Consider the following 13,525-nt stretch of genomic DNA (forward strand, 5'->3'; position numbering starts at 1 on the left):
TTTGAACGCATAAATATTGGTACAAGAGGGCACCAAATATATATGCGCCACACCATATTTGTGTGTGTAGGCTGTGATACTGCCCGGGTGCCCAAACCGAAGCAGGTGGTTTTCTTAGGGAGCCACACCCCGAGCCTTTGTTTTAAAGGTCTGACCCACAAGGCAGTGAAGCATCGTGAGGAGATACAGTCCAATGATAGCCGGTGACCAACGATTGGTTCATACGCCATTTGCTCCCTCACGATACTTGAGCCCATGTGCACCATTGATTTGGAATCCGGTTAAAGCGCCGGACATTCGCTTTTCGTCCTCTTATTTTCGTAAACTACACCCTCGCCACGAGAAGGCAGTGAGTAGGACTTTCCTGGCAGAGGCTGTATACGCAGGCCGTGTGAGATCATTTCGAGAGGGAGGGAGGGCCCACCCCACTCTTGGCCCTACCAGGGCATTTGGGGGCGCTTAGGTATCTAACCAAAGTTGTCATGTCAATATACTTATGATATATATATATATATATAATTATAATCAATGTTATTAATTTCTTTTATTATAGGTTAAACATTGTGCAGCTAATGTACTCCGAGAAACTTGGTTATTATATAAACATGCAAAATTAATGCCAACATTTAATTCACATCGTGTTCGAGCACATCAACGTAAATTCTTACAAGCTATTTACAGGTAATCTTGTATGATATTTTTTTGAAGGTGGGGGGGGAGGGCGGTCGAAATAATTCAAAATGTAACTAATGAAGTTGAACCAAGTCTGTTGTATGATCATAACTAACTAATGGTAATGATGGACGGTGACTTAGTTTCGTGGATTGGTTGAAGTTGGACATTTAGTAATCCAATATGACTTTAATTAGAACGGATGAATGATTGTTATTGAAATATACACATGTTGACAAACCTCGTATAGAATCATTGACTGAAATAGCGTTAATGAATACGAGAATGGATGTTTGAACATATATATTTATGCACTCATTGGTCTGAACAGATAACCAGAGGAATGAAGTGAAGAGAGTGAGGCAAAATGACGCGCAGTGAAGGCGACTGAGACAACTCAATTTAACCACAAAGCGTTAATAGAGAAGACGACAACTCAATTTAACCACCAAGTGTTCATTAATATTTAAAGCCGAACAAATATAAGTTACAGCCATGTGATGAATAGGATAAGAAGTGTACACAAATACACTTACATAAACGTAGTCACGATTGATAAACAAATAAGCGATACTATAATTAATGGACGAACCAATCAGGTGTATATAAGATAAAGAGGTATCGGATTTTGGTATGAAATTCACTCATCCATTTGGCTAAATAGAGTTTCGCCATTTTAGGTGATGTTAGTACGTGATGAAAACCATAAATCTAATACCTCACATTGGTTAATAACCTTCATATGGTACTGGTTATTAGATAGGCATTCTGAAAATTACTTTAACGTCGCCCAATGGTCGTCCATCAATTCGAGTCTCACTTACAAATAATTAACAAATTAGAAATGTCGCTTGAAGTGAATAGGTAAATTGGCTTATCCAAAATCTAGAATAAGCTATGTAAGCTTAACATAGCAACTAACACTATAGTTTCATGTAGTCAGCGTGTATAGTCATTTGTTAACTAATTCACTTTGTTTAAGAAAAAGGGAAGACTTTGTTATGATTGATAGAATTCAATGTATGTGCCAATTCGGTATAAAATCAACCGTATACTTAGCAAGTAGTTAAAATAATGATAATAACAAATCTACCTTTAAATTCACTTGGTATTGTTTGCTTGTATTTTACAGTTGTTATTTGGGACTGCAATTGCTCAATCTCTTATTGGCATATGTACATCCTGTGCGGATTGCCTCGATATTGTTTTAAGTCACACGCTTTATAAGCAAAGATTGATAGTGACTAGTAGTGGAATCTATTTTGGACTCGTTAGCCGGATGTACTTGCATCCCAGATTTGTTGATGTCCACTCCGAGACTTGAACGAAGTATACACATATGCCAATAAGAGACTGATCAATTGCAGTTCTAAACATCAATAGGAAGATTTAAGCAAACAATACCAAGTGAACATAATTTTCACCCCATTATATAAGCAAGTGGCTATCAAGACTCAGTAGCTAAGTAGCGTTTAAAGCGAATGGTACTGGTTTTGAGTCCCGCAGTGAACATCAACAAGTCTGGGATGTAGGTTTATCTAGCTGACAAGTCTCAAATAGGACGAAATGCGTGTCCTGGATTCCAATTCTAGTCACCAAAGATCTTTGCTTACATACCTTTAAATTGTTTATCAACTGAAAAGTAAACTAACTTAACTTGTTTTCATGAAAAAAGAAGCTCCCTTGTGCCTTTGGAAACGGGTTTTGTTTCAGGAACTTACTCTAATAAGATCTTATGTCTATGAACGTTTATAAACGAACCAATCAAATTTACGATAGATCTTGGATTTTGGCATGAAATTCATTCACTCATTTGACTAAATCTAATTCCTAACCTTAACTATCAACCGTGAATGATAAACCTAATTCCTCACACTAATATATGACCCTCATTTAGCCATAGTAAGCAGGTGTATATACCAAGGTCTATACAGTTGATTGATCACTGGGTGATGATCAGTGACATATATGTCAGGTTAATCTTAGTGCAGGTACAATCCTATCGACCAAGTTGCAATGTGGCCACTAGTCTAGGTGAATCGATATTGTGTGCACTGTGTTGAGATAACATAGTGGTTGAACATAGTCAACAGGAAACCCTGGACCTAGGTTTCATGCTATTTAGTATTCATTATCAAGGAGTATCTGTAATCTCAACTGATTCTCCCTGATGGATTCGATTCTGTTTCACCCAGCTTCAGAGTCAGAGACGTTGCCACTGGACCTAAGTATATTGTGTTTGATTACTGGTTGATCGTTGCTGCACATGATTATCAATGAAGAGTCTCATAATATGAAGAAACAACTGCCTAGTGATTATCGATCTTCAAAGATTATTTAATTGAGATCAGTCATTCATGCTAACTATTGTAGACATATTTGTTTAAGTTTCTCAACCTGAATTTGTTTTAAACAATCAATCTCATTTTAGATTAAGAACAATGAAGGTGAAACAACGTGAACTTCAAGATAAATCAAACTCTTTGGTGGATTTAGCAAAGGTAAGAAAATTCATTCTTATTTCTGAAAATGTTTTATTCAAATTAAAATGTGAAATTTTACTATGTAAAGAAAGATAGTAGCTACGAAGCTTGTGCAAGCTAGTGGCTATCAGGACTCTGTAGCTAGGTGGATAATACAATGGCGTTTGAAGAGAACGGTACTTGGTTCGAGTCCTTGAAGTGTACATCAAGTCAGGGATGCAGGTACATCCAAACGATGAGTCTCAGATAGAACTAAACGCGCGTCGTGGATTCCAATACTAGTCACTATCTATCTTTACTTACAAAGCTTTTGATTTAAGACAATATTGAGGCAATACACAATGGATGAACATATGCCAATACAAGACTGATCAATTGTAGTCCTAAACATCAATAGGAAGATTCAAGTAAACAACAATACCAATAGTTGACAAAAAGTCTTCAGTTAATATCCAGCTCACTATAAGTATAGACCGTTTCATGGAGATAGTGGAAATTCATTCCTGGTAATTCTATCCTATGCATATCAACAAATGCAGGTCAACACAACCACTGTAGCTGCAGTCTCTGGATCAATAGGTCTCAACATACACAAGGGAAAAAGCTAGAGAACACCAAAGCAATCACACGTGGTGGAGAAACTCTGAAAGTGATGGAATCCTTCACGTACCTGTACTGTATCATCGATGAACGTGGATTATCTGATGCAGATGTGAAGGCAAGGATTGGAAAAGGAAGGGCCTCATTCCTATAATTGAAGAAAATATGCAACTCAAAACAACTGTCTGTCAACCAACATCAAAGTCAGGATCTTCAATACGAACGTCAAGATAGTTCTACTGTACGGAGCTAAAACTTAGAGAACTACTACAATCATCATCATGAAGATGCAAGAATTTATAAATAGTCGTCTACACAAGATACTGAATGTCCATTGACCGGATACCATCAACAACAGCCTATTGTGAGAGAGAACAAACCTGTTTCTTTTTGAACAGTAAATCGGGACTAGACGATGGAAGTGGATAGCATTGTGCGGTGTGTGTTATTGATCTGTACAGATAAAAGTAGTGTGTATCATCATCCGAAAATGAAATGCCTGGTCGCGGAATGGTAAGAAGATAAATGAAAAGAGAACCAGTACAGAGAGTGTTTGGTGTGGAAACAAAACAACAATGAAGTATTTACTGTATGGTTCTTAGATTTCACTAAGAGATTCCGTACAATCGTTAGTCGGAAAGCGAAGCAAGACAAAATGACCCGCAATAGAGAAGGCATGTGAACCAACTCAATTTAACCAAATATAAATCGATATTTATAGTCAGACATGTGATGAACGGTATAAGAATTGCACACACACCTATACGGTTACAAATAAACAGTCAAGGTTGATAAGCGAATTAGTGACAAGGTCAATATTTAGCTTAAGAAGAATGAATAGATTAGCCTATCCAGAATCTAGAATAATCTATGTGGGTTCAACCTAGGACCAGACCCTTCTGTACACCATGGAGCAGTTTTAGACTAGTACGAAACTTCTGTTCAATGTTCTCTCTCACTCTCTCTCTCTCTTTCTATCCATCAACATACATATACACGTAAAAATGAAGTCCCAATTCAGTTAGTTCATTGAGATCATGAACCGACTGATATCAGACCTATCTCTATCCCTAACACTAACACTGAGTTCGAATCCCACGAACGGGATTGTGGATGCGTATTGCTGAGAAGTACTGCAATGGGACGAAACGTCTGTCCAGTGCTCCCAGGTTTTCACTTGTGATCTAACATCATTCAGTTCATGATTTAAACAATAAACTTAATCATCTACACAATCTCATACTGTCAGTTACTTCATTTCATCATTCCCCTTCTCTTTTTTTTCTACTTCATCTTCATATTTCATCATATTTTTCTAGTAAATAAACATAAGTATGTTTCGTTTCTTCTTGTTCTTCTTTATTGCCTATTCAAGTCAATTATGTACTATGTAATGTAAATATTATTTGAGGGGATACAATTGCCTGACAATAATTATTCTATTCAAGTTTCTATAATTAACATGATCGTTTACACTAGAAATTATTATTAACATTGTTGTTTCAAATGAATACCTCTCATAACAAATGGAATACCTACATACATATAGAGTTTACTCAGAATATGATTATTATAGTAGTAGAAGTAGTAGTAATAGTAGTCATAGTAACAGTGATAGTAGTAGTAGTAGTACTGGTAAGAGTAGTCGGAGTAGTAGTAAGGGTAGTAGTAGTAGTAGTAGCGGTGGTCGTGGTTGTGGTGGTGGTAGTATCTTCAATGTATTTCATTCAATGTTTTTATTTTGAAACATTAAAACACTCAGACTTGTTTAAATTTATTTTCAAGATGCACGCAATTTGAAGTGATTTTACTTGTCTCCAGTTCCCTTTCTCCCTCTTTCTCTCTCTTCCCCTTTCCACTTTTTTCCCCTGATTCATACAAAACAAACTTGATATTTTAGGTGAATTAAATCACGTTTGTAAATAGTTCATATTTTAATAAAAAATAAAATTGTAAACATTGAAATGAAATAAATAAATATTGATTATGGTTGAATTCATGAGTCCATCCCAGACAGATTACTTTTGAAAACCCGGAATCAATCGAAGGTTGTTTCGTCCTAGTATGGGACTCTTCAGTGGTGTGTATTCACGATTCTGAACGTGAGATTTGAACCCAGAACTTCTGATCTCGCGCATGAACGCTCAATCTCTAGATCATTGATAATAATCATATTCTCATTAGTGATTAGCTTTAGGGTGGATTTCCTGGTGTTCTAATGAGAAGACATGACCAACGGAGTTCAGTCCGTGTCGGGTGGAGACAATTATCTACCTTAGATAATAGATGAATGATTGTGCAAGATTGTGGACCGATTGAAGTTCAACATCGACACCACTGGATGCCGGCTCGATGGTCTAGAAGGTAAACATTCACGCGTGAGACCGATACTCCCTGGATTCGAGTTCCGTATGTGTTGGGCAGTCCCATACTTGGATGAATCGGCCAACCAGTGGTTCAATGTTTGCAATGGTGGTCTAGCCCGGTTTTGTAAATAAAAATATTCATTAGACTTTAATATACACCATTAAGTTAATCAGTCAGTTATAATCAACTTAGAATCCAGACATATATGTGCATTAGTCCATGTTACCATAGCAACTTAATAAGACAAGATGATATTACCATAATGAATACCAAAATCTTAGTAGTATTGACAATATCAGTAGTTGAGTAAGACATAGATAATATAATCCAACATGAAAGAATGAATTCAGGAAATGTATGGCGCAAAAATCGAAGAGGAAGCCAAAACCTAATACATTTATACCATAGTAACTTACTCTAAGCTATATCAGACAACATCTCTAACCTTTGGTCATGATAACCTCAATCTTCATCTGACAGCACAGCTCAGCTCCCTTTACTTTGTCCCAACCTACTTGTGAACTAGCCAACATAGAATATCAAATTTGGCAGTATTTAAGTATGCATATGACATGCAGCACTCTCCGGTTAAACGAATACTAAAATAAATCAAACTTATTACATATGACTGTAATAGACATTTGTAACACTAATTATAAGTTGATCGTTCATGTGTCCTACTTTCACTATGCCTTCTTTAATTTTGACAGTTCAATGGTATTGGGTAATCTAACATGTAGAATATAGCTTCATTATGTGTGTATGTCAACCCCTACTTCATCACATAGTTACATTCATTGTTTGGTTAGTTAACGAGATAGAGATTATTCATTTTGTAATTTACATCATGAAATGATATTGTCTAGACTATCAAATGAAAAACAAGTTGTACTGTATACCTATTTTATTATAGTGTGAAATTCTTGATGAAGTACATATCCAGTATCCCAATAGGTAAACTTAAAATCATCAGGCTTCAATTGTACATCACTGAGTTAGACTGTAATGGTTCATCTCAGTGATACCTGCCTTATTGTCCATATGACTAAATCACATTATATGCGGGTTTCGAATGGAACTTCGGGGAGTCTTTTTCAATGTCAACCACCAACAGACAACTAGTTCATGATTAAAGTATATTTCAATGTTGTATCCTGCAATAGTATTGGCATGCGACCCTATTTCTTCATTACTACATAACATCAGTACTCCTAGTAAACTCATACTATACTAACTTAATCTTCAACAGAGAGTTTATTGAATAATCAAAAACTGTCCAGTCAGTAAAAGGTGGTTTTAAATCAATTATTGATCTAAGCTAGACTATCATAGAAAACCTGGAATCATTGGATGACTGTTTCGTTCCAGTATGGGACACTTCAATAATGTGCATCCATGATGTTGCACACTAGATTCGGACTCAAGACCTCCGATCTCGTGCATGAACGTTCAACCTCTAAACCACTGACAATAATAATAATAATAATAACAATAATAATAATAATAATAATAAGGGAAACCTCAGTAGCAGTGAGCATCTAAACCATATAGGGCATTGAATTCAAGACATTCGGAGTCACGAATGAATGCTCAGTTCTGAAGACCGTCTATTATGTCATAAAATTGATTGTTATTAAGAAAACTAACTCCATGGTTTCATACAGAGATCATCATTTCATAAATAATTATAGGATATCCTACTGTATACACCACTTCACATATGAAACATTCCAATCAAGGGTGTTGTACCATGTATCAATAATCACGTATAACAAACAATTATTAAAACTTTCCTAACATAATATGTACTGAAAAAACCACTGTTATCTGTCTACCAGCATTGACCATCCAACATTGTCCTGGATAATCCTCTCCAGTTTTTTCCAGTCGCTATTTATCCTTCTGATGTCTGCTTCCAAATCTCGACATAGTGTGCTCTTTGGACTTCATCTTTTTTGTTTTCTTTCAGGATTCTAAGTTAGTGTTCGCTTCGTGGTTCAGTCTGATGATTTCCGAAATGTGTATTCTATCCACCTCCAACGTGTTTTCCTAATTTCCTCTTCAGCTGGAAGTTGGTTTTTCTCTCCCACAGTAGTCTGTTGCTAATGGTATCCAGTCAATGGACATTGGGTATCTTGTGTAGACAATTGTTTAGAAATACTTGTTCCATTTTGGTGATGGCTTTCGTAATTCTCCAAATTCCCGTCCCATACAGTAGAACTGTCTTGACATTGGTATTGAATATTGTGACTTTAATGTTGGTTGACAGACTGTTGTTTTGAGTTTCACATGTTCTTCAGTTGTATATATACTGCTCTTGGTTTGCCGATCCGCGCCTTCACATCTGCATCAAATCCTCCGTGTTCATCTATGATGCTGTCCAGATATGTAAAAGTTTTTATATCCTTCAAAGCTTCTCCGTCAAGTGTGACTGGACTGTTGCATGTTGTGTTGTATAGAAGAATCTTGGTTTTCCCTTTGTATATGTTGAGACCTACAGTTGATGACGCTGTTTCTACACTGATCATCTCCTGTATTTGTTGTTACATGTGCGATAAAAGCACCAGATCATCTACAAAGTCAAGATCGTCCATTGTTTAAACTATTAGTGTTAACAATCTTCTTGAAATAGAACTATCATTGAGAAAGTTCTAAGATTCATTTTCATCAATGTTATTTTCCTTTTTGTTTTCATTTAATATCTAATAGCTTCAAACCAATGTTTATGAAAGAGTTGCTGATATTTCATTACGTCAGGAGGATTTTCAAAATCAACTTACAACAATTGAAGATATGCTCAGAAGTATACAGGTAAGAGAGATAGAGATAGAGAAAGATAGTGAGAGATTATTACTATGTGAATATTCTCAGATCTATGTAATACAATAATTCACTATTGTTATAACTTGTGGTCTCTTGTACCTTATTAATATATAACGTAACTGATACTGACAATTAGAGGACAGTAATTTATCGAACAGACCAATGACGCGTAAACCCATACGAGCAGTCTAGAGTCCTTATCGGTCCTTCTTCCTGCCTAACCCTGCCTTTTAAGTCCAGAACATTAATCTCAGCCTCCACGATTTGGATCACGTATTTCAAACATACTGGGTTTATATACAAACCAAACAGACCACATCGTACCATAAAATAGGAAGCAACATCTGGACAAGATCAAGCTAAAGGTGGATATGAATGTGAGAGACTGTAATTAATAGACTGGGTGTAAGTCAAGAATGGTAAATTGTATAATGATGGTCTATGACTCAAAATAAAGCTTATTATAGGGGGGAATATGAATATGCATATTCAGTTAAGTGTATCTGTATCTAGATTAAGACAGTTACCTACTGATAACATTAAAAAGTAGTTCACTTCTTAATAGTTCAATACTAGGACGGAATAGCTATTCAGCACATCCTGGTTTTCAACAGTGATTTAACTAAGACCAGTCAGTGATACTAACCATATAACAAGATAATTATCGTGTAAAAAAAGAATTTTGAATACTGTCCAATCAATGTCTAACCTCTATCTACCTCTAACTATCATAAAATGATACAAATAATCATAAATTAAAACAAAAAAATGATTAGCAAACTTTTACTATTGTCCCCCTGATAATGAGCTCAAGTAATCTAGCTGTGATATGTATGAGAAAAAAAATAGATAGCCACTTTTTTCACAATCAATTTTGGACTACTTATAAGTAGCAAAAGTTCTTCCGCTAAAAATATTGTTAAATTTGGATTTAACAATTTGAGGTTTCATGGGATGGAAATATATTCATCACTGGCATAAATAAACTCATTGGTTAGTTCATATTTTTCACGTAAAGCGCATGACCGGTTTATCGTTTCCTCGAAGGCAACTTATAGGATTGCCTTCTCATTAAAACCCTAGTGTATTATAGCTCCTTAATCTAAATTTCAATGTACTGCATAATTTCAAATATATTAGCCTTCATAATCGGTAGTAGTAAATATCCTTCACGAACGTTATAACTGATTGTTATTATTATTATCATTTCCGAATATTATATTAAGGCAAATAGTCTTAGATTGGCTTTCTTGTTAAAGTTCTAACTTCGAGGAAAGTTTTCACAGATTGAAATCATGAGTCAGTGGAAGCTAGACCACCATTGAAAACCTGGAAGCACTGGACGGCCGTTTCGTCCTAGTATGGGACTCCTCAGCAGTGCGCATCCACGATTCGAGGAAAGTGTCAACACAAATATCAAAACTTCTAGTAATCAGAATACTTTTAGACTATTAGTTCAGTATCAATAGTTCAGATCATGAGTCATTTGAAGCTAGACCACCATGGAAAACTTGGAAATAATGGATGACCGTTCCGTCCTATTGTGGGACTCCTCTGCAGTGTGTATCCAATACCTAAAGCACGTATTTCTAGCTTTAATTAATGTTGCTAGAACACTATCACTGAAGTAACTGTCCTATAAATACTAATTCTCAATGGTTCTCGAGTTAGCAACAGTTCTTTGTAAATGAAGATATTCATACGATCATCATGAAAAAATGATCATCAGTATGAGATTATTGAAATTGTTACATTTTTGATTGAGATCATGAATCGATTAATGCTAGATCATCATTGAAATACTGGAATCACTGAACAGCCATTTCTTCATAGTATGAGACTCCTCAGTAAGTAGTGAGAACCCACGATCCCGCACATGGGACTTGAACTCAAGACCTTCGGTCTACACGCACGTACCTTTAACCTCTAGATCGCTAAGCCAATATCCAGTAGTGTTAATATTGAACTTCCATCGAATAGCTGAGCAACCATTCATCTATTGTAATGAGGTAGATACCTGTCTCTATCCGACACAGGACTGAACCCCCCTGGTCTCGGCTTCTCACTAGAACTCTAGGAAATCATCTAAGATCTAGTCACTAATGAACTTCCAAGTTTCCAACCGTGATCTAACATCAATCGATTCACAATCTCGATTGAGAAAAATAATCTATGAATGATAATTTACTAATCACTCACTATATGTATATATACATTTAGAAGGCATTATTACAACGGAACATAATCAATTCTGGGTCGGTAGATAATAGATGAACCAAATAATTGAAATATCTCAACAATAACATAAAGAGTTACTTACCATTTGAATGTAATTTTATAAGAAATAATGCGAATACAATGTTCTATTCATAAATGTATATTAACTTGCTTACCTACCTTACCTACCCTACTTACCTACTTACTTACTTGTAAATGTATTGGCATATATATAACTTTTCACAATGTTTTCCATTGTATTTCACTGTATAACTTAGTTACAAATGAATGATTGAATGAATGATTTCTCTATTTTATTTTTGTTTTTTTTGCAATATAAATATACAAGTATATATGTGATACATTTGGCGTTTTGTTTAGAGAGTTATTATTCTACGGGATGGGGTCACTAGCCCCACGCTTAACCCTCCTCCTTTATCAGGGCTTGGGACCGACAGTAGCCCTAGAGAGGCTTCAGGCGAAGTATGTGATGCATTTGTGAGTTTTCAATAAGGGTGGAAGGGAGGGAGGAAGGAAACTTGCTCGTTTTTTTGGATGGTAATTTGTCTTGGGAGTGTTCTGTAGTGTCGATTACTATTGTTAAGTCCACACATAACTTGTTCTAACTGCTGGACAGGTCAATTTATCCTTTCATGACCTCGTTTATTTATTTATTTGAACATGAAAAATATTGGTACAAAGGAGCACCGACTACATATGTGCCACACAAGTCACTTGATTTGTGTGTGAGTTAGGATACTAACCGGGTTCCCAAACTGAAGCAGGTCGTTTTCTTAGGGGTCACACCCGGAATCTTCGACTTAAAGGTCTTATCTACAAGGCAGTGGAGCAACGTCAGGAGATTTAGTCCCAAGGTGGTCGGTGAACAATAATTGATCCATACGCCATTTTTTCCTTCAGAATTCTGGAGCCCATGTACACCACTGGTTTGGAATGAGGGTTTTCCGACTCCTCTAGGTGGATCCTCCGTACCCAGCAACCTGGTTAAAGCTCGTGCCGGACATTCGTTTTTCGTTCTCTCAATTTCATAAACAACATCCATTGCGCAAGAAGGCAGTGAGTAGGACTTAAATGACCTTAAACACTTCCATCAAAAAGACATAGACATGTATACACCATCAGGACGATAGTACATTAATGATACTGTGATTGTCAGCTCAAACAAAATTACTGAGAAAGTTGTAACTAATTGAAAGGTACAATGACAAAAACACCAAGCTAGTTGTAACCATTGCAAATCATTGACTATTAGACATATATTCAAAGACTTGTTGTGTATCAAACAGAAAATAACGGAACAGGCACAGATGGATAGTGGTTAGAAATGGAATTTAGGACGCGCGTTTCGTCCTATTTTAGGACACGTTGGTTGGACGTACCTACATCTCAAAGTTGATATTCACTTTAGGACTCCTATCCAGTATTGTTGATTTCAAATTCCATCGCGTTATTCATTTAGTTACTGAGTCCTGATAACCACTTGCTTGTGCGATTGGGTGCAGTTTAAATTCACGTGGTACTGTTTACTTGAAACTTCCCATCAATTACAGGCCTAAACATCAATAAGAAGATTCAGACAAACAATACAAAATGAATTTGAGTTTCAGCCCATTACACAAGCACGTAGCTATCAGCATTCATTGTCTAAGTGTATAACACAATGGTATTTGAAATGAGCGATACATTATTCGAATCCTGGAGTGAACATTAACAATTCTGACATGCAGGTACAGTCATCTGACGAGTCCCAAATAGGATGAAACTCTCGTCAAACTGGATTCCACTACTAGCCACTATCCATCTTTGCTTATAATTTTTGTAAATTAGGTCAATATCGAGGCAATACACAGAGGATGAACATACGCCAATACAAGACTGATCAATTATAGTCCTAACACATCAATGGGAATATTCAAGTAAACAATACCAAGTGAATGTATCAGATTTATTCACAGGATCTTTACTAACATAACACTAGTGAAAAAGTCGGGATAGAGTAGGCTCATTTTATGAAAGGATGCTTGTAATTCATTTCAGAATTACTGTATACTCTTGAATACAAAAACTCATTGAAAGGGATCTAAGATTTTTTCCACTTACATTTTAAGAAACAAAGGTGTACTACTTATAATTTGTCAGTAGCACATTACAAATTGCTGATTTATTATCGTATTGTCCATGTTTCGTGCAAAAATAACTGGAATACAACAAGATGATAATATCATAAAAAGATAATATGAAGAACACTTCTACCGAATACTTCTTGGATGTGCAGTGCTGAGGAGTTCCATACTATGATGAAACTGTTGTTCAGTGGTGGTCTAACATCGACCTCTTTATGA

At 36.0% G+C, this 13,525-nt stretch overlaps 1 protein-coding gene across 1 annotated transcript in view; it reads left to right on the forward strand.

The window, feature by feature from the left end:
- Window positions 1–11,526, forward strand: part of KCNN2_4 (Small conductance calcium-activated potassium channel protein 2) — a 100,318-nt gene extending 88,792 nt beyond the window's left edge. Inside the window, exons 10-13 of the mRNA XM_051218116.1 lie at window positions 554–681; window positions 3,104–3,173; window positions 8,832–8,933; window positions 11,166–11,526. Of these exons, the coding sequence (XP_051064553.1) occupies window positions 554–681; window positions 3,104–3,173; window positions 8,832–8,933; window positions 11,166–11,219 (354 nt within the window). The 3' untranslated portion in view covers window positions 11,220–11,526. The remainder of the gene's footprint in view (window positions 1–553; window positions 682–3,103; window positions 3,174–8,831; window positions 8,934–11,165) is intronic.
- The last annotated feature ends 1,999 nt before the right edge of the window (window positions 11,527–13,525 follow it).

The sequence above is a fragment of the Schistosoma haematobium genome, chromosome 7 (assembly GCF_000699445.3).
Source record: "Schistosoma haematobium chromosome 7, whole genome shotgun sequence".
In the NCBI taxonomy this organism is placed as follows: domain Eukaryota; kingdom Metazoa; phylum Platyhelminthes; class Trematoda; order Strigeidida; family Schistosomatidae; genus Schistosoma; species Schistosoma haematobium.